The 19,739-nt window shown below is 43.8% G+C and overlaps 1 protein-coding gene across 2 annotated transcripts; it reads right to left on the reverse strand.

The window, feature by feature from the left end:
* Positions 1-1,989: 1,989 nt before the first annotated feature.
* Positions 1,990-18,148, reverse strand: TIMMDC1 (translocase of inner mitochondrial membrane domain containing 1). Of its 2 annotated transcripts, none has more exons than XM_067546314.1 (7): positions 17,949-18,148; positions 14,590-14,755; positions 12,227-12,315; positions 11,632-11,699; positions 10,472-10,550; positions 9,468-9,566; positions 1,990-4,312 (listed from the first exon to the last, which is right to left on the reverse strand). In XM_067546314.1, the coding sequence occupies exons 1-7, from the start codon at positions 18,056-18,058 to the stop codon at positions 4,174-4,176; spliced, it is 750 nt and encodes a 249-aa protein (XP_067402415.1). In that variant the 5' UTR covers positions 18,059-18,148; the 3' UTR covers positions 1,990-4,173. The 2 variants fall into 2 exon arrangements, with proteins under 2 accessions (XP_067402415.1, XP_067402414.1); XM_067546313.1 differs by having other exon boundaries at positions 9,456-9,566.
* Between the last annotated feature and the right edge of the window lie 1,591 nt (positions 18,149-19,739).

Consider the following 19,739-nt stretch of genomic DNA (forward strand, 5'->3'; position numbering starts at 1 on the left):
TTCTGCTCAGTAAGTGGCCTGCAGGGTCATTGCTGAGCAAATGCGGCACTAGAGGTAGTCTGACACGATGGGGTGGGATGGGCTGGGTTGGTGGGCACGGTGTCCCATTTTTCATTCCTTCCCCTGTTCCTACTACTCAGCAACTAGCCTGTGCTCGTTACTGCCAACTTTAACTACTGCAGTCTCCTATTGGGCCAATGGCCACTATCCCATGCTGTACTCACGTGCCCACTCTCAGCTTTGCCTCCTTTCATACTGCTCTGTAACTTCCCCTTCTCCTCTGAAGCCTCCTGGAAGCGCCTCTGTTGCACAATGCATTCCTGTTTAAAAACCAAACAAAAAAAGCCATACCTCCCCCCAACCCTCTTCCTCCAGCAGTTCTGTACTTAATATGCACTCCTGACTGAAGCCTGTAAGCTCTCTGGGGCAGGGATTGATTGTCTTTTACAAGCACGTGCTTTTGTAAATCACCATATACCCTGAGGCCATTGTAAATAATTCCTCCTAGCTGAGATAAGGGATTTCACACTGACAGAAATACAGGAAATTTCACGTTTGATTTTTTTTTAATCCTATAAAACATATTTCATGTTTTCTATTAGCTCGCGGTGTTTTCAGTGAAATGCACAACATGGTTTCCATGAGACCTTTCAGCTTGTTTAATGCCTGAACCAATGTAACAGGCGAGCTGCTTTTAGTTTAACATCTTCATTTTGGCTAAGATATTCTATGTTCCCCCGCCCCTTAATTGTATTAAAGGATAAACTGAGCATTTGGTTTCCTTTTCTTCATAATAACATAGCCACGCCACGTGCTGGGAGACTACGTAGGCGTTCATTAGCTCCTGCACTGGCTAAAAGCTCTATCTACTCACCGACAGAATAAGCACCAGGAGCTAGATCTATAATGGGGACTTAGGCTCAAACGTGCATTCACCTAATGTTTAGGTACCTTGCTGCCTAGTGAATGCCACAACCCTTTATTAGGTGTTCAGGTTCCCTATACAATGCAGGGGGAGAGTCCGGCACCTCAGAATGGGATCCACAAAAACCAACATGGGGAGCAGGGAACGCTATTTAAGCTAGCCAGTAAGAACTGCTTGAGAGGAATGAGGCCTGAGCCACCTGGGCGAGAGGAAGGTATCTCCTTTCACTTAGGATTCATGGCTGTGAACGGTCTCCTGGAGTTAGGCACTTATGCCATGCCCAATCTTTCCTGCAAAACATGGCTGCGGTGGTGCCACTACCCCTGTGCTCCAGCCCCCTGCCTGCTTATTCCCACTAGCCCAGTGGTTAGAGCTAGTTTGAGGAGCTTGCCAAGGCTTACGTGCCAAGCTGTTTGGTGGCCGCCAGCCTTTACTGGCCAACACTGTGGTGCCTATGGAACGTAGGCCCCACGAGGGCTCGGGCGGGGGAGCTGCATGAGGATGCTGAGACTCTAACTGTTGGACTTGATTTAACATGGCCACTAGGTGCCTAACTCGATTGGCTTTGGGTTACAACCTGCTTCTAGTTGGCTACTTGCATCAACGTCATCCTCAAGCAAAGGAGGCTGAGATTAAAGCCCACTCCTGTAAGGTGTGCACATCGCCAATGGGAGTCAAGGGTACTCAGCACTTGCAAGGTCAGCAACTACTGTCATGGGCCAAGAGCCAGGCTACATGTGCTAACCCCTTCTTGTCAGTGGGCCAGTAAGTAAAGGATCAGGTTGGTCATGCTGGTAGGCACAGACTCCATCAGCGGTAACAGATGCTTCTTTGGGCAGTCTCAGCAGCAGACTGAAGCGCGTGTTCCTGACCCTCCCTCGACTCCTAGCTGAGAGGCCCTCCACTTAGCATTGCTAGAGCACAGGTATGTTGAGTACCACTCCCCCTCCGCCTCCCCCCCAAAACACACACACCATGTGTCAATCTTATAACTAAAGACCTGCAGTCTTTGTGCAACATGCCTTCTCTTACCACTAGTAAAAATGCTTTTTAAAAGCCAGGGTTCAGAACCACCTCTTCATTCCCCATTCTGAGCTGTGACTGAAGCAGTGGCTGTGATTATACGAAATGAGGAAGTACAGGAAAACACAGAAAGGGCAGGAAGTGCAGCAAGAAAGATGTTTCAATTCTGAATTTTGACAGATCAAGTGAATCAACGGCTAGTGAGACCGTCTAATGCTAAACCCCAGTATTTGCCTCGTGTTGTCATCTTCAACGAGAGAAAAATCTATATAAAAATAGCTTTGCTCTGATTTTTTTTTCTAACAAGTGCTCCCCTGTACACAAAGTCCTGTATACAAGAAATTGTACCGTTAGTCCTCCCTCCCAGCACAGTCATTAAAAGAGGAAGTGGGAACAATGAGCCAGATCAGCATATAGCCCATAATTAAAGTTGTGATAGGGTGGGGTGCTTACAAGGAATGTAGAAGTAAGAAAGTAGTTGTTCATGCACTTGACAACTGGGCAAAGCTTAAAAAACCAATATAGCATAATTAGAGTGGCAAAACCATGACCAGGAATGGTCTGATTTTGTTAGTGGCGGGTGCGGGGGGATGCAGCAGCATTGCTGTTGCAGTGCGCATAGGTTTGGAGGAAGGGTAAGGCCAACGATTAAGAAGAGCCATGGCTATACACATTCCTCCTCTTATAGTTAGTGACGGAACAAGACAACCCCAACCCAAAATGCGTTTTCCCCCCCTCTATGGAAAAACTATAGTATAGTTGATAAAGTGCTTATTTTAGAAATCATGAAAACCAGTGCCTTATTAAAAATGTTGTGTGAGGAACCTGGTTTGGGTGGGTGGGATATGCTCTGCTGAAGGAGCTGTGCAGATGTTAATTGCAATCAGAAACTGGAGGAATTAAACATTTAGGTAGAATTTAATGACATGCACTCGGCTGAACCCTTGGGAGGGAAGCTATATATGGAGACCCTGATCCTGTTATGACTTGTCAACTGGTTCCTGTTTTTACCTTGTTGGGAGCTTTCTTCCATTACGTGGAACAGGGACATGCAGCTAGGACCCCACTGTTACAGGAAGAAAACTAATAGCATTGCTAAAACTGGCTTCAGCCTAGCCAACTAGTGAAGGAATACAGAGCCCTTTCAGCGACAGGCTGTTATAATTCAAAGACAGCCAGCCCCAGAGTTTCATGACAAAGTCGTAATGGCTGTTTGCTGTTGCTATCAGAATTGAGGGTGTCAGTCTCTAGAGCTTGAATGGGGCCAGGAGACTTAACTCTCCTTGCCCCGCAAGCAGTCTTGCTGGTGAGCTCAGATACAACATTGTATGACCACAGCAAGACGAGATCCTAGCAGACAGCCTAGACACCGTGAGTGGTGTTGTCTGTTAAACAACATTTTCAATAGTTTTCCTCCAAGATGATCCTGTGATTTGTAACTTAAAATCAGACTTTTTTTTGTTAAAATGCGTCCATAATGCTAAGCTTTCCAGCTGTCTTCCTTGCTGTAATGCCCTCCCCCTCAAGAGAGGGCTCCCGGCCTTTGAGGAACTCAAGGTATGTGCTTGGCAGGCAGCTTCTTTGTGATTCTAAGACGCATGATATTCTCACCAGTCTTACTTTGAAAACTGAGAACCTTTTATTTTCGTAAAACGCCTCAAACCCGATTAGGCCCCAGTCACCAAACTCTTCCAACCCCTAGCGCTAGTCCCACCAGAGCAGAGCTGGTTGAGATACACTGAAGGAACAATATGGAGGGAACTGGCATTGTCCATGCTGTGTTCTGGGCAGTGGATAGGTGGGACTCCAGTGGTGTGAGTGCAGCCAGTTTCACCCAAGTGAATTATGTTTTCAAATAAGGATAACCATGTCACTACAGGCTTCCTTAGGAGAATGGCATCTCCTAGACCCTGGCATCATGCCACTCACTACAGAGGCCTAGGGAGGCACACTCTTGCGCCACTAATGAACACCCCCTTTTCTGTGTATATTGCGCTAAGACATGGCCTGGGGGCATTCAAGTGTGATGTCTGTAGCTGTCCTCACACCCACCAAAATGTAGCTCACTGGCTATTACTCACGTTGAAGCTCTCCAACCCTCCCTCTGTCATGATGCATATCCACAAAAACATTGTCCTCAAACTGCTGCTGCCAAAAACATAATGAATACAGAAACAGATTCATGCCAGTCTTTCAAGATGCCTTGGCTGAAGTCAGAGCTCAGACTAGTTCCTATCTTCCGATGGCAGAGGGTTCTTGGGAAGATTTAGCAACTCTTGGATCTTCTCAATGTCTTTCTCCTTGGTTCCGTCCTGAATGTCAATTTCTTCCAAGCCATGCTCAGTAACATTAAGCCTAGTTTTCCTAAAGGGGGAGAGGGAAGAAAAAGTAATTTCAGTTTCTGTACTCTCCCTCTAAGCATATAATTTGCAGCACTGTAATCTCACTGTGTACTCCTGCTCATTGATAAAACAAACACCACCAACCTGAAAGCCCAAATCTTTAGTCTCAGTCTAGTTTTGTCACTACTGGTAAGTTTTAATGAGTCGCACAAAGTGTGTGATTGACAAGAACCAGGTTTATCCCTTTGAACACACACCTTTCCCAGGCTGCCAGTCAAATGAATTCTCAAATTGAAAATGAATCAAGAATGGTTACTTACCTTACCATAACTGTCATTCTTCGACATGTCCCGCACATGTGGATCCCACCTATGGAACATTTTCACTACCAGGGTCATGCATGCGCCCTGCATGCCCTCAAACCCCCATTCACCTCAAAGCAGATAAGGGGCAGAGTGACCCCAGCTACCACTCACTTCCTTTGCTGCCCAGAATCCTTATTCATAAAACTCTGAGCTGCAGGGATAGAGGACAGGTCATGGGAGCCACATATGAAGAGCATCTCGAAGAACAATAGTTATTTATAAGGTAAGTAACCATCTTTCTTCTTTGAGTTACTGCACATGTTGATCTAGGGTGACCAGATTGCAAGTGTGAAAAATCAGAACAGGGGTGAGGGGTAATAAGGCGCTTATATAGGATAAAGCCCCAAATATCAAGACTATCCCTATAAAATCAGGACATCTAGTCATCCTCTGTTGATCCCATTTATGGTGATTAGCTAGCAGTCATCTTTCTAGATGGTGAGCTCTAGGAGTTATCTGAAAACAGATGCAAAACTGCTTTTCCAAAGTTGGCATCAGATTTTGAAGCAGTGATTAATGAATAATGTTTTGTAGATGTATGAGCTGAAGACAGAATAGGAGCTCTACGTACTTCCAACACTGGAACTCAACTTGAGCATGCTTTCGATGTAATTTGTGGCTTGGTGGAGTGAGTTCTGATGTTTGACAGAGGGCTCTTCTTATTAATATTATAAGCAGTTCTGAGACAATTCTGAAAGTCTTTGTGATAAAACAGTCATCCCTTTTGATTTATTACCATAAGCAATAACAAGTTGTGAAGTTTTATGAAGAGAGTTAGTTCTGTGTAATATGTATTATAACAGCAATATTCTCACATCTAAAGTATGTCATTTAGATTCAGCAGGTGAAGAGTGAGGTTTTGGAAAAAACTGGTAAGTGAATGAATTGACTGATATGAAATTCTGCTAGTACTTTTGGAATAAAAGACGGATGTACTCTCATAATTATTCTACCCAAGTAAGAAACTGTGTCTGGAGGATTTATCATTGGGACTCGTGCTTACTCTACAAGCTGATGTCTTAGTGATAGATTCCAGGAGCTCAATGTACTTATCTTAACAAAGAAATGGTTAAGGGGTGACTTGATTACAGTCTGAAAGTACCTACATGGCAAACAAACATTTAATAAATGGGCTCTTCAATCTAGCAGAAAAAGGTATAACATCATCCAATGGCTGGAAGCTGAAGCTAGACAAATTCAGATCATAAATAAGGTGTACATTTTCAATGGTGAGAGTAATTAATTAAAAAATGTACCAAGGGTTGAAATAAGATTATCCATCACTGATAATTTTTTAATCAAGATGGGATGTTTTTCTAAAAGCTCTAGGAATTATTCTAAGGAAGTTCTATGGCCTGGGCAATACAAGAGGTCAGACTAGATGATCACAATGATCCCTTCTGGCCTTAGAATCTATGCATCAATTAACCGTATCAAAATTTTGGACAAAATCAGAAGTGCAAATGGAATTCCCATACATACATTTCCCTCTATCACCCACCACTATATCAAGGATAAAATCTGATCTGGAGTCAGTAACTTCAGTGACATAGTATGGATTGTTGATCTGTAAACAGACTCGATCCACACTTGAATTGGTCTGAAATGTAATCTGCTGAATGGGGTTACAAATGTACATGAAGCCATAAAGCCTAAATATCTGAGGCACTTATTGTTGTTCAGAGGTAAAGATGGAAGTGGAGAATCAGATTTATTATCTGAAATCTGTCCAATGAGAGGAACCCTCTTGTTTCTATTGCATTTAGGTGAACTCCAATGAACGCTGTTGACTGGGACAAAATCAGATTTGACTTATTCAAGTTGATCCTCGCACTCTGGGATGAAAATAAAGGAATCTGGTTTTTTTGCTGTCACTATGACCTGGGCTGATGACTTCCCCTCACAAACCAGTCATCTACATAAGGGCAAATGTGTAACTCTTGTCTGCGCAGATGGGCTGCTACTACTGAGATACACTTTGTAAACACCCTTACGGCAGCTAAAATTCTGAAAGACAGTACTCTGAATTGAGCCATAAAGGTTTAGGGCAGTGGTATTCAATTACGTTTTCTGATGGACTGGATAAGGCCATGTCCAAAACTTAACAGGCCAAAGGTGCCACAACTTCGCCTAGCTGGCAGAGATTGGCAGCCTAGGGCATCTGTGCCAAAGATGGGACATTGGCTGATTTTGAGTGACACGCAGACTGCTAGTCCAATGGGGCACATTTTGGGATGCACTTTAGTTTTTTTCTCCTGTTTAACACCATGCCACAGACAGGTGAAGTCCATTTAGCCAAATTTCAACTTGCCAAAAATCCTGAAAATCCAAATGAGCAGTGCACCTGCCATGCTCATTTGGGTAATCTATAGATTAGTCCAAAACCCTTGATTATCACATCAAACCTAATGTCTCTATGCCTGACGTGACTGATTAGATATAGAAGATGATAGTGGAACTGACTTCTTTCTCTGATATCTGAATCTCTTTCTGAATTGCTTGAAAGGCCTCTAGTGGTGAAAATATGAAGATGATGACTTGGTATTTCTGTATGTAAAGAATGAAGACTGAGGATGAAATTGTTTCTTTTTAAACACAGGATATATAAACCCAATGATCTGAGCACGGATCTCAAGTCTTTTAATGCATGAATAGACTTATCAATCTTAGTATTAAAGAGTCTGGCCCTCGAAAATCTCCAACTATTGCTTGTACCTCTCTCAGTAAACCTGATGCAGATAACCAAGAGGAGTGCCTCATTGTGATACTTGTAGCCAACACACACCAGAGTCAGCAGAATGTAATGCAGTCTGAAGAGAGGTTTTTAACAATCAGTTGACCCTTTTCACAAATCGCCTTGAATTAGTCTCTAAACTCTGATGGTAACTTGTCCTTAAAATCTGGCAATCTAGCCCATTGCAGTTAATCATATTTAGATAGAATGGCTTGATAATTTGCTATCCTGACCTGTAAGGAGGCTGTAAAGAAGACTTTCTTCCCAAAGAGATCCAGACTCTTGGGTTCTTTCTCCTGAAGAGTGAACTTTCCTGACTGCTTAGCAATAACCAATGATGACTGAGCTGGATGCATATAAACATGCTTAAAATCCTTGGATGGCACCTGGTATCTAAGATCAGTGCATTCTGAAGCAGCTGAAATCAAAGCAGGGGTAGCATAATGGTTGTTTGCCACATCCAATATCCTTTCAGGGGATAAGGAGACAGGGCTCAGTGCTGGGAAACTGATTTATAGTCAGTTGCTCTATCCTCAGGCAGTAGGGATCCCCCATTGCGCCAATAGGTTTTTCTGAGTTCCTTTTGTTTTCTTAACTTCTTCTGAAGTAGATGTCATATCTCCGGTGACAGGAGAACTGGAGCGATGAGTTATGAAAGAAGCTACCTGGTCTGTGACCTGAGTCCAACATTGCTCTCATGAAACTTTCCATAAGAAAAAGCTTCAGCCTGCACTGCCTCTCCTTTTGTGTGTGCTTCTTGAAGAACTTATAAATTACACACTTAGCGATGATGTGTTCCTCACCCAAGCAGTAAAGGTATCTGTTGTGGGGGTCAGTGAGAGGAATAATCCCCTCCACAGGAGGACGTAACTTGAAACTAGGAGATCTGGGCTCTGCCATAAACTATGACATTTGCTCTTTTTTTCTCTCTTGATCTACCACCATCAAGCTAAGTGAAACAGTAACAAGAACACTAACTGCTAACTATAAATAAATTAACTATCTGTCTAATTACTAAGTTACTATATTGTTCTGACTCAATGCCAAAGGTGGTTGGAAGGATCTGAGTGGCGGTTGGGGTCGCTCTGCCCTTTATGCCCTCGAGACTGAATGGGGGGAGCAGTGAGGGCATGTGCCACTCCTGCTGGACACTGTTAGTGATAACGTTCCAAACTCCTGTGCTGTGGCACAATGGGCACCGGAAGTGGGATCCACAAGTGCAGTTACTTGAAGAAGAAAGGACGATTTAGGAAATATAGCGAGATAGACTGTTTTCCAGCTTCCTGAGGAAAGGAGTGGTGAAAGCACCTCTGCTTCAAGAATTTAAAATGGATCAGGACAAAGCAATAGAAAATGTATTATAGGGAACAATCCTGCACAAGTTACTGGAGGCAGATGGAATAGGAGACCTAATAGCTCTCTTCTATTTTTAGGGTGTTTTTAATATAATATATAAATAAATACACACTGTTCAGTTTTCAAGAGATTAATAGTTTTAGGGGAGGCCTTCCTTCCCAAAGACTTACAGCATCCCTTCTCCTTTTCCTTCTCTCTAATACAGATAGAAAGGAAACAGCAATAAAGGGAAATGTAAAGCTACATGAGAAGAATTTTGGCTGTTTGACTCCTCCAGACCCCAGTCTGCAAATGGAATACATGGACTCAGTGAAGTCCAAACATTTTTAAAAATACATTAAAATCTGCTATTTACTTTCCCAGCCACATCAGAAGTGAAGATGTTGGGAGAGTTTTGAGGGGAGGCAAGCTATAAATTCAAACTAACTTACACTGTACTACAAAATTGCAGCATTGACTGGAATGACTTTCACTGGACAATAAAAAGTGCAATCTGAGGCTAGAAAGACCAGATCAGTAGTTCTCAGACTGGTCTGTGAAACAAACTGAGAATCAACAGTGAGGAAAATTGGGCTGGAAGTGGAGATGGACCATCCAATGATCACTTTTTTAAACTGGTTTGCCAAATGAGAAAGTTGGAACCACTGGACTACAGCCATCTCTGGTCAATGACACAGAATAATATTTAGGCAGGGCAGCATTGTTTTTACCACTCTGCTAACTTCTGCTCATGCAGCAATCTTCTCTCACGTGTTCTTTTCTCCTCCAGAGTCTCACCAGCGAGCTTCTGCATTGCCATCATCAGGCCTCCTGCAGGGATGCTAAAAGGTGGAGGAGAAAAGAGAGGAAGTTACAGACAAGCCACCAGAAGACACTAATAGCGATAGTTTACTGGCAATAACGAAAGGCGTATGTGGGGGCCAACCACTAGGTCAGTGATGCATAACCTCCCCCAATATTCAGACCCTCCCTGTTCACTAAGCTGTGAAAACCACCACATGAAGTTCAACTTCCCAAATAGCTATTCGGGGAACACAACACCCCTACTACAAGCCCTTTTCTCTGATATGCTTTGTGAACACTCATTAAGCCTCTTATCAGATGAGGTAGGTCAATATTATTAAAATGTAACAGCTGGGAAAACAGGGACAGAGAGGCTAGGAGATTTGCCCACGGACATACAGTCAATCAGTGGTGAAGCTGGGAAGGGAATCCAGGAGTCCTTGCTCCTAGTCTCCTGCTCTCATGAGTGTACAACATAGCTCCTCAAGAGAATGCTTCATCCTCTTTACTTTTGGCTAATTGTTCTGAGAAACCAAGTGAATAGCTGATTAATAGATACATTAAAAATGGGGAGAAGGAGCAGGAGGAGAGAGGATCATATAACTATCATTTATTTTCTGTTATAATGGTAATCAGCATGTTCTCTGGCCACTTAAGGAGCAAGCACTGCTCAGCTCTAAAGAGAGTGGGAAATCCCCATGTATCCAGCCATCACTGGAAGAACAATGAGTGTAAAGTAAGAAAAGGATGGGGAGTTTTGGAGACAGACATCGTCATGGTCCACAGAGGGATGCAGAAAATCCAGCAGGGCACTGAGGGTAGGGGAAGTCTGCTGTAGCCTCTCAAGATTCAAGGCTTGACTTGGGAGATCATTATCCAACACACACCAGCTAAACAATGTAATTCTGACCCTGGTTATTGATTTGTTAGCCGTGCAGCTTACCCAAACATTGCTCCAAAGACACTGCCACCTGCCATTCTGCTCAGGCCCAAATGCATTCTGAACAGGCCTCCTGTAAAGGCTAAAACATACAAGCCATGGGCAAAGGTGGGCCTCCAAGGAGTCCTAGGACTGCACACAGACTGAAAGAGCTGCTCTGTCACTTTCACTCCCCACCCGCTGAAAGCCAAGAGCCAGTCACCAGAGAGCAGAAACCAAATACTGAGCCAGCAGTGGCTCAGCCAATCTCTTAGAGGCCTGTACAAGTGTGACAGTCTGTATCCTATATTCCCCACTTTTAGGGGATTGTCAAAATATGGAGCCAGGTGACTCTGAAAGTCAGCTTCCCTCCCAACAGTTGCATTTGGGTCCCTGCTGCCAGATTTCCCATTCAGATTGGAAGGGAAGATGAGAGTGGCAACCTAATAGGTCTATTTTTTTTTTTATTCTAACTTCTCTGACTTTAAAGACAGCATAAAATTTCCTGCTGTTCCAAAAAATTCCCAAAGAGCTGTAAGAACTACGTGTTTGGGGAGGACTACTAGCCCACCCACTACTGAAATGGAGCTACCTCTGGTGGAACACAGCAGTTGTTCAACAGCAACTAGTAATACTACCTAACAGTTCAAAAGAGGAAGTGAGGAAAGATATATCCAACTGGAACCGCAACATATGCTGGTATAAAAATAACATATAATAAGAGATGCTGTTTTGTATCTAAAGCAAACTTAAAAATGATCTTTCCCATGGAAACATTTTGTAAGCAGCAGCATTAGACTGTTACAAAGAGAAGGAAGAAATACACCCACGCCCGCCCACCTCCTTTCCTCCAACTGATGGATTTCTAGTGCTCATTTCTCATTTCATGAGCATGAGGTATTCCTCTGCATTTATACTATCCAAGCACCTTTCACTCAAGAACAGCAACAAGCTTTCAAACATTAATTAAGTCTCGCAACTCCCTGGTAGGTTAGGTGAGTTTTATCATCCCTATATTACAAATGGGAAACAGGCACACCGTGGTTAAATAATTAACCAGGGTCACAAAGTGAGTCAGTGGTAGCAGAGGAAAAAGAGCCCAGGAGCTCTGACTCCCACTGACTCAAGCAAAGACAGCATCTCTTCACTCAAACAGAACAAAATATAGAAATAAAAAGTCTCACCTCCTGCCGCCACAAAGTGACTGAGGGTGGTTTTATTGCGGTACACGGACAGACCAGTGCAGACTGTGCTGCAAGGGTGGGACACAGAAAGAGTCCGAAGTCAGACATGAACACTCAACAATAGAGAGGGTTTCATTAAAGAATGGGGAGCTAATAAATTACTCCACACCCCTCTCCTCATCATTTCCTACTGACTAGCTTAGACAACAACCTATTCAGCTTGCTGGCTTTGGCAGATATCCTTCCTAGGCACCAAACTCTCCTCATTCATTGTACAAAGGGGTTGGGGGTCTAACTTGCAGTTGTGGATTCCACTAAGTGGCAGGACATCTAAGTCTCCTTTCTGGGTTTACCCCCACAAGTGAAACCAGCCACTCTTTTCATCTTCCAAGCTCAGTGAAATGTCAAAAGAAAATTAAGGGTATTAATGGTGAAAAATAAATTCGATTTTTTTTAAAGGGTTTGGTTTTTTTTAAGAATGGTTTTTCAACTTGATAGTGTCCCTTTAACACTTATAGCTGTTATTCTCTCTCAAACAGATCTCTGCAAGTTCTTATCCTGATGTTTCCCCACAGCCACAAGTATGAAAACTTACTTGAATATTGCCACAAAAGTAGCAATTCTCCAGCTCCAGCGCCAGCCATAACGGATGAAGCCCCTGATTCCAGCACGATGTGCAGATTGCTATGGGGAGAATGAGAGAGGGTTACAGGTCTTAAACTCACTGTCATTTCACTGCACATACATTTGCGGTACCTTCAGGTGATGATACTGGAGACACTGGATATTCCATTAAGAATACTCATCTTGATATTACTCAAACTGATGGAACTGATACATTGGTCCATCTTAAAGGGAAACAGCCCCCATTTATCTCAGCCATTCAACAGGAAAACTGTGAATTAATTAAAATGTTTAATTCCAGTTGCTATTTCCAATCCTAGTGCTGAAGGCAACCATCTTTCAGAAAAGTAACGTCTTTTATGATATTGGCAGTGCAAGAACCTAATGGGACAAAAATGTGAAACTAGTTTTTAACTAATTTTAACTATGGGTTAATAGTAAATAAATACTAAATGATAAGCATTTGGCTTAAATATTAAGAAGGACCCTCAAGCATGGTAATTTAGGTCTAACATTTAAGCTTTTTATACAAACAAGGTTTTACAAGATGTAATATTAACAGAACTCTCATGAAATTTTAAAATATTCCAATTAAGACTGCTTAAATCCAAAACAACTTCTGCAGTGCTTGCAACCCAAATGCTGTAGCACTGGTGCAAACGTATGACAGCCTGAAACAGACTAGAAACATAGAGAGAAACTGGCTGCTCTAATTTTTTTGTGGAAAGTGAGCAAACTGCCAAAACTAAATAAATACTATAAATGATTAAAAGTATGTTTAAAGTTATTTCTATTTTAATATCCAAATTACTAACATAGGTAAGTTTTTGTTTGTTTTTTTAAAAAGCTAGTCCTTTTAAAGGCATGATCCAGTGAAATATATAATTTTTTTTTTTTTGTAGCTGGAGTAATGATAAAATAAAATTACAATTTTTCAAGTATTAAATAAAACCAAAAGCAGTTGACAAACGAAGAGGAAGCTACCAATCTGACAGCCTCATGATGCAGAGTAGGAGAGAACCCAGTTGCCATTAGAACACACTGGAAATTAGAGACTTAACATTTTTGTAAGGCAAATTCTATTATTGCAAAAATGGCTAATTTAACAGCTTAACTATAACTTTGACTACATAAGCATGCAGAATGTGAGCATAACTCAGCACTTAATTCACATATGCAATTAGCACAGATGGTTACACAAATTATATAAATCAGAGTTTGGTAACTGTACATAAAATTACATATGTAATTATACTCACATTTTGCACACTTAACTGTATTAAAAAAAATCTGGCCCTGAAAGTCTGACTGCTAATGGGAACTGAATTATCTATTGTACATTAGATCTCCTAATGAAAAGTACAATGCTATAACTTTACAACGGAAGCACCCAGTATGTGACACAGCTGCCCAATTTGTTAAATTTTCAATCCCAAGCAGTGACAATCTAAAAATTCATAAGTAAGTAAGTAAGTATGTTTTTTCCTTCACATTTCAACTTTTTGGTCTAGTGCAGCAGGCCAATCTGTCTCCTGAAAAAGCTGCCCTGATTAACAGCCAACATCTATAGGGTTTGGAAAGCCCCATGTTGCCTCCTCATCTGCTCAGCTGTTCTTGTCTAAGGGCTTGTTCACACTTACCCGGAAATTCGGTGGCAGTCAACGGGAGTTACGCTAACTACTCAGAGTAGTTTGCGTAACTCCCGTTGACTGCTTCTGCACGCTGTTCATGTTGCACTGAGCCGACGGGAAAAGCATTCCCGTTGGCTCAGCTCTATACTAGTTGAGGAGGTGGACTTATTAAGTCGACTCCCTCGTTGATTGAACGGGTCTCACTGACCGCTCAATCGATCATGAAAGATCGATCTGGTGGTGGCAATTTTGCCGCCGCCACTGTAAACATAACCATAGTGTTTTTCCCACAACATGGAGGATGTATTCCTTTTACAAATGACCGTATTCGACACCTACCTCTGTAACTCTAAGAGTGCATGTGAAAGAGAAAACTAATCTTATGCAGAGTTAAAAACCTGATTATTTTTGTACATATTATCCTCTGGAAATCTGGCTAATCCCCAGGTGGAGGGAATGTGGACTTGGCTTTTTCAAAGAGTTTATGAAGTGATCCAGGTGGGAGGCAATCATCTAGGGATGCTTCCAGTCTCACCTTAAAGTCCACTAACCTTAGGTATGAGTTCTGCACATAACCCTCTCTTGACCCAACCACTGGGTCAGATATGGGAGATGCAGTTCAGTACAGGCTCTTTGCTACAGAAAACAGGCTTTACAAGAAATGAGCAGTTTTGGTTCCAATATGCATGGTTTTGGTCCATACCACAGCATCCAGACGGTTCTGAAAAATCTCTGCTTGGCTCCGCTCAATATATTGCGTCTTCGCATGTTGAAAAGCTGGCAAACCTCCATACATCCAGCCAATAACAGCCCCTGAAAACGTAGCTCTGATGATATTGAGAGTTTCTTCTGGGTACTGCTGTAGTTCACTAGTACAAAGAAACAATATTACTTGGATATCTAGCATTTGGGAGCACTGCTAACCTAATCATTTTCTAGTCATTTCTGCTAAAACATGTCACAAATGGGATCATCATTTCAGACCCTACTCTTCAAATTACTGCATTAAACTCATAACCTGTCATCAACATTAAGCAAACAGATAACATAATTTTTTTAACCGTTCTTGGGCAGGACAGAACAGGACAGGACTGCTAAAGTGAATGGGGCAAAGAATCTTTCACCTTTCATTCACAGGTTCTGGTCTAGCCAAGATCAGTAGTGCCCAAAAATCCATTGCATCTAATGGCTGTTTGGGGGTCTATGTGAAATGCATCGGTGGGTCTCACTGTATTTAAAAAAACCCCACTCCACTACAATTTTCACTCAAGGGAAGTCTCAGCAGAAAGGCCAAGGACTGAGTGAACCCTGGAGACTGTGCTGTCCCACTCCTAGAAGTGATCCCTCCTAGTTTGAGTTTAGATATTTTGGTAGGACTGCATGGAATGAATTTGTATTTGTTGTTTTTCAGTTGGGGGGAGCACAAAATTTTTTTTGGCATTTAAAAAAATTACTCACCAATATTTTTGCCTGCTCAACCAAAAAACCACCAAAGACACTTTGCTTAAACTTAAAAAAAAAAAAGACCTAAATTCAAATCTTTGGGCTGAGACCAAGACTGAAAAGATTTATCCAAAAAGAAAATGTGTTGCATTATGTGAATCTGAAAATATGGCACCACCTTTACAACCATTTTGCAGCCTTCTCTTTGGTCACCTGTATGAATATTTCAATAATGCATTAATTCTTGTCAAATGTTTTGAGATATTTGAGTGAAATGTGTTATAAAGTGCAATTGTATTATCATAACTACAAATGAAGGTCTCAGTTCTGTAAACTGCTCCATGTGGGCAGACCCCGGCACTAAGCACTTGCACAAAGATCCACTGAAATGAAGGGGACTTGAGGTAGGATGTTGCCTGCACAGACCTCTTTACAGGACAAACAAAAGGACAATAGAGAATATCGTAAGTAGTACTGCCAGCTATCGTGATTTTATTGCGAGTCTTGTAATATGTGGTGTTCTTCTTAAAGCCCAAGTTCCTGGAGTCAGATGATTACAGGAGAATCTCAGCTTTCATTTTTAAAAATTAAGTTTCTAGCCTTCCTGTTTGGGAAGAAAAGGTCAAAAACATGACTCGAATGCTCCCTGAAAACTCAGAATCCAGACAGCAAATTAAACAACCCAACATTTTATTAAAATCAATCTCATGATTTTCTAGTGCTTGAGGGTGGCACTGCTGTACAGATCTTACTCACCCAAGAGAGGAATGTGTTTAAACACTGTCAGTACTTCAGGTTGCTTATGCTGTTTCCCTGCCTGATGGGAACAGGGCTATTTTCCCTTATAATCATGTTACATTATATACTAGGTGTGAATTTGTGTGCATCAGCCTGGGTGCACATCAGGGTGGCTGTGAATGATTCACCAAAGGGTACTGCACCAGATGAAGGTCTGAATGGCTCTGCAGGATGGGCACTGGGATGAGGAGGCCATGTAACCACTGGAGGGGGGCAGGGGGGAGGGAGGGATGGGGGGGGAGGGAGGGAGAGAGTGTGTGTGTGTGTGTGACGGACAGATACAGGAGAGCGTGAGTGTGTATGATGCATAGACAGATAGAACAGATGGATGAACAGACAACCAGACCAGTGTGTCAAGGAGGGAACCAGACAGGCAGGCAATCACAGCTGTGTGTGTGTGTGTAGGACGGACAGACGGGCATGTATGGACAGACAGATCTGTGTGTGGAGCAATAGATGGCTAGACAGAAAGACAGCACCCCCACATGGGGAGGGGGGGGGAAGGGTACACTTTACCAGGGCCCGGAGGCCCTGTGGGGCCCAGCCCAGGCTGCAACCCCCATTACCATGAGGAAAAAATTGAGGCTAAATTGTAGATCATGCCTGAGGATATTTATAGAAACTTATTTCCCTGTATCTATATATCTATTGTCCAGATTGAGAGAGATTTGCTGGAGCCAATCAGAAGCAGTGTTACAGCAGTCTCAAGCAACATTCTGAACAGTGAGTTGCTGGCCCTTCTCTAGAACAGAGCGTGTGCTTGTGCAGTTAAACTGGGACTTGTAGTTTGACATTTGTTTGACATTCCGTTCAGTCCTAAAATATGTGACATTAGACCTGGGGAACTGGAAGAAGCTTTTAAATGTCTACTTCACAGTACCTTACTGATCTTTCTGAGAATTTCCTTGTGAAAAGTTGCACCTGAAAAAAAATCTTCAAGTCTACTTTTGGAAAAGAATATGAACTACCCCCACTTAGTTTATTAAATGAGATTTACAAAAAACAATTGCAACTAATTTTCAGTGAAGTGTGCATAGCCCTAGGGAATTTTTGCACACTGACAGTGACTGTGGCAGAAGCTGAAAGAAGTTTCAGCTAGCTAGCGCTCATCAAAAACTGTAGGCATTCTACAATGGGGTAGGAACGGTTAAGCCACCTAGCTATCTTGTCTATTGAATGTGAACTTGCAAGAGAAATTGACTTTGGGGGGCTAATTCATGATTTTGCAACAAAAAAGGCCAGAAAAATAAAGCTTTAAAGTTAATTGGCCTAATTATAAAATGTTTGCAGTCACATTGGTCCATTAGAATACAAAAAATCAAGACACTGACAGGATATAATACCTTCATAATGACCAAAAAGTTACAAAATAGTCAGCCAACTTGTAGATTCTCAGGCTGGGTGTTACCTTAAACAAAAATAGCAAAGGGGGGCATTTTTCAGACATGTAGAATACGTAACAGTAATTTCAGAATGCAAACTTTTTTCATGGCTCATGAGATTGCATGTATGGGACGAGGGACTGTGGTAGGTGTGTGGGAGGGGGCCCGTGTTACAGGTTTGTACTGGGCCCGAAAACATTATGCTTGGGCCCCGTACACAGGTGGGAGTGCGGGGGACATGGGAAAGTGGCTAACGCAGCGGTGTGTGTGGAGGAGGCTGGACAGACAGATGTGCAGGTGGGGTGGACGGACGGACAGACAGAGCGAGCCCCAGGAGAGTACGCGGCAGTGGGAGAAGGGGGCAGATAAGGCGTGGGGGAGAGGAGGAAGGGCTCCGGCCCGTGTCCCTGGAGGCCCGGCCCGGCTCGGCTCTACTCACTCGCGGTGCCAGAGCTCCTTGAGCCGCTCCCAGCCCGTGGCCGGCGGCTCCGCGGTGCCGAGGTACCGGGGCACCGAGCCCAGCTCCCGGCCGCTCCCGGGGGCCTCCATACCGGCTCCCGTCCCGGGCCTGCTCCTGCCGCCGCCGCGGCAACCGCGGGCAAACCCGGCCCGGACGCGTCCCGGCTCCGGCTCCGGCTCCGGCCCCGCCCCCCGTCCGGCCCCGGGGGAACAAAACTAGCCACGCGCTGGCGCCGGCAAGAGCGGCCCCGGCTCGGCCTCGCGCCGCCCCCTGCCGCTCGGGAGGGGTAAGGCAGCCAGCAGCCTCCCTCCCTCCCCACACCAGCGCGGGGCTTCCCCCTCCCAGCCCCCGCACGCGCCGGACTGGTCTCGCGGCCACTGTCTGCTCATCGTTCGCACGCACGCACGCACGCGCCGCCGGGCCTGGGCTCCGCTCTGCAGCACGCGCCAGACGGGGCTCCAGTCCGCCCCTAGGACCCGCAACACGCTGCACAAGCGCCCCAAAGGCAGCGCCCTGGAGGTGGGCATGTGGCGCAGCGGGAGGGACCTCGGCACCTGCCTGGGGCTCCCCGCTGGGCGTGGACACAAGCACTTCAGGCTGGGGGGCAGCGCACATAGGGCCCAGGGTGATCAGAGAGCAAGTGTGAAAAATCAGCACAGGGAGGGGGTATAGTTGCATATAGAAGATAAAGCCCCTAACGTGACATCTGGTCATGCTGGCAGCGCCCGAGGCAAGCAGCCAAGTGTCCATGCACCTGTGCAATATACCCACAGCAGTTGTGCCACCATCTAACTTGCGTCCACTGAAGTTTGTAGCATAGACAGGGCTTAAGAGTCTCACACACACTCTCTCTCTCCCTCCAGTCTAGTCCTTACCTCACCTGGACCACCCCCCAATGGCTTGGAAGATGCATGCCTACTGCTAACCAAGGAAAGAGCTTTCCACCAGCAGACTGTCACTCGGGCGCTTTCTCTCAAGAGCTTGGAAGACGCATGCCTAGCGCTAAGGAAAGAGCTTTTAGCCCACAGAAAGTGGAAAACAAGGCAGCAGGCCTGGCTGCCCAAAAGCCAGTGAACATATGCATGCTGAAGTACACATCTCAAGAATAAGGTTGCCAACACTCACTATTTTATCACAAGCATTCTAGTTGTGTTCCCCCTCTTCCCACAACCCCAGCTCCTGGACTCAGGTGATTTTTGTGAGCCTCAGCTTTCATTTAAAAGGGGGGGGGGGGGGAGGTAAGTTTCTAGCCCTCAAGGGTGTGGAGAAAAGCTTGGAAACATGACCCAAGAGTACCCTACGGGCTCAGAAACCAGAGGCAAATAAAAAGACCTACCCCCATTTATTATTTTTAAGCCAATCACATTAAGTGAAGGGATCTGATTCATTATTTTGAATGCTTCTTGGTGGTAAGATTGAAAATAAATGCAACAGATTGTTCAAATTCAGGAAGATCCAAAAGGTTGCAACTCCAAATCCTGAAAACCTGGACTCCAGATTAATAGAACCCACAAGAATAAACATCAGTTTGTTTCTCAGGGTGTTTTCCAAACTATTAGACTATGCACAGTACATTAGAGGGGACAATCTACTCACAGGAAATAATTGATTAATTTAAATCTTTTTTGTTTTCAAATTATCCCAAAAGAGAATGATTTCTACTGATTTTTTCATTATTTAAAAAGTATTTAACACTTTATGCAACTATATTTCAGCCTATAGGTAATTGTGACCAGTTTGTGATGTCTGATTGCTCAGTTAATTTGTATG

The sequence above is a fragment of the Emydura macquarii genome, unplaced genomic scaffold (genome assembly GCF_026122565.2).
Source record: "Emydura macquarii macquarii isolate MOO-44397 ecotype Brisbane River unplaced genomic scaffold, CSIRO-AGI_Emac_v2 contig_1119, whole genome shotgun sequence".
Taxonomy (NCBI): Eukaryota; Metazoa; Chordata; order Testudines; family Chelidae; genus Emydura; species Emydura macquarii.

Excerpts from the sequence above, each read along its gene's own strand:
- TIMMDC1 (XM_067546313.1), bottom strand. The coding sequence starts at position 18,058 with ATGGAGGCCCCCGGGAGCGGCCGGGAGCTGGGCTCGGTGCCCCGGTAC. Across the intron at positions 12,316-14,589 it reads AGAACCGTCTGGATGCTGTG|CAATCTGCACATCGTGCTGG; the intron begins GTATGGACCAAA and ends TTCTCCCCATAG. Across the intron at positions 11,700-12,226 it reads ACTTTTGTGGCAATATTCAA|CACAGTCTGCACTGGTCTGT; the intron begins GTAAGTTTTCAT and ends CCACCCTTGCAG.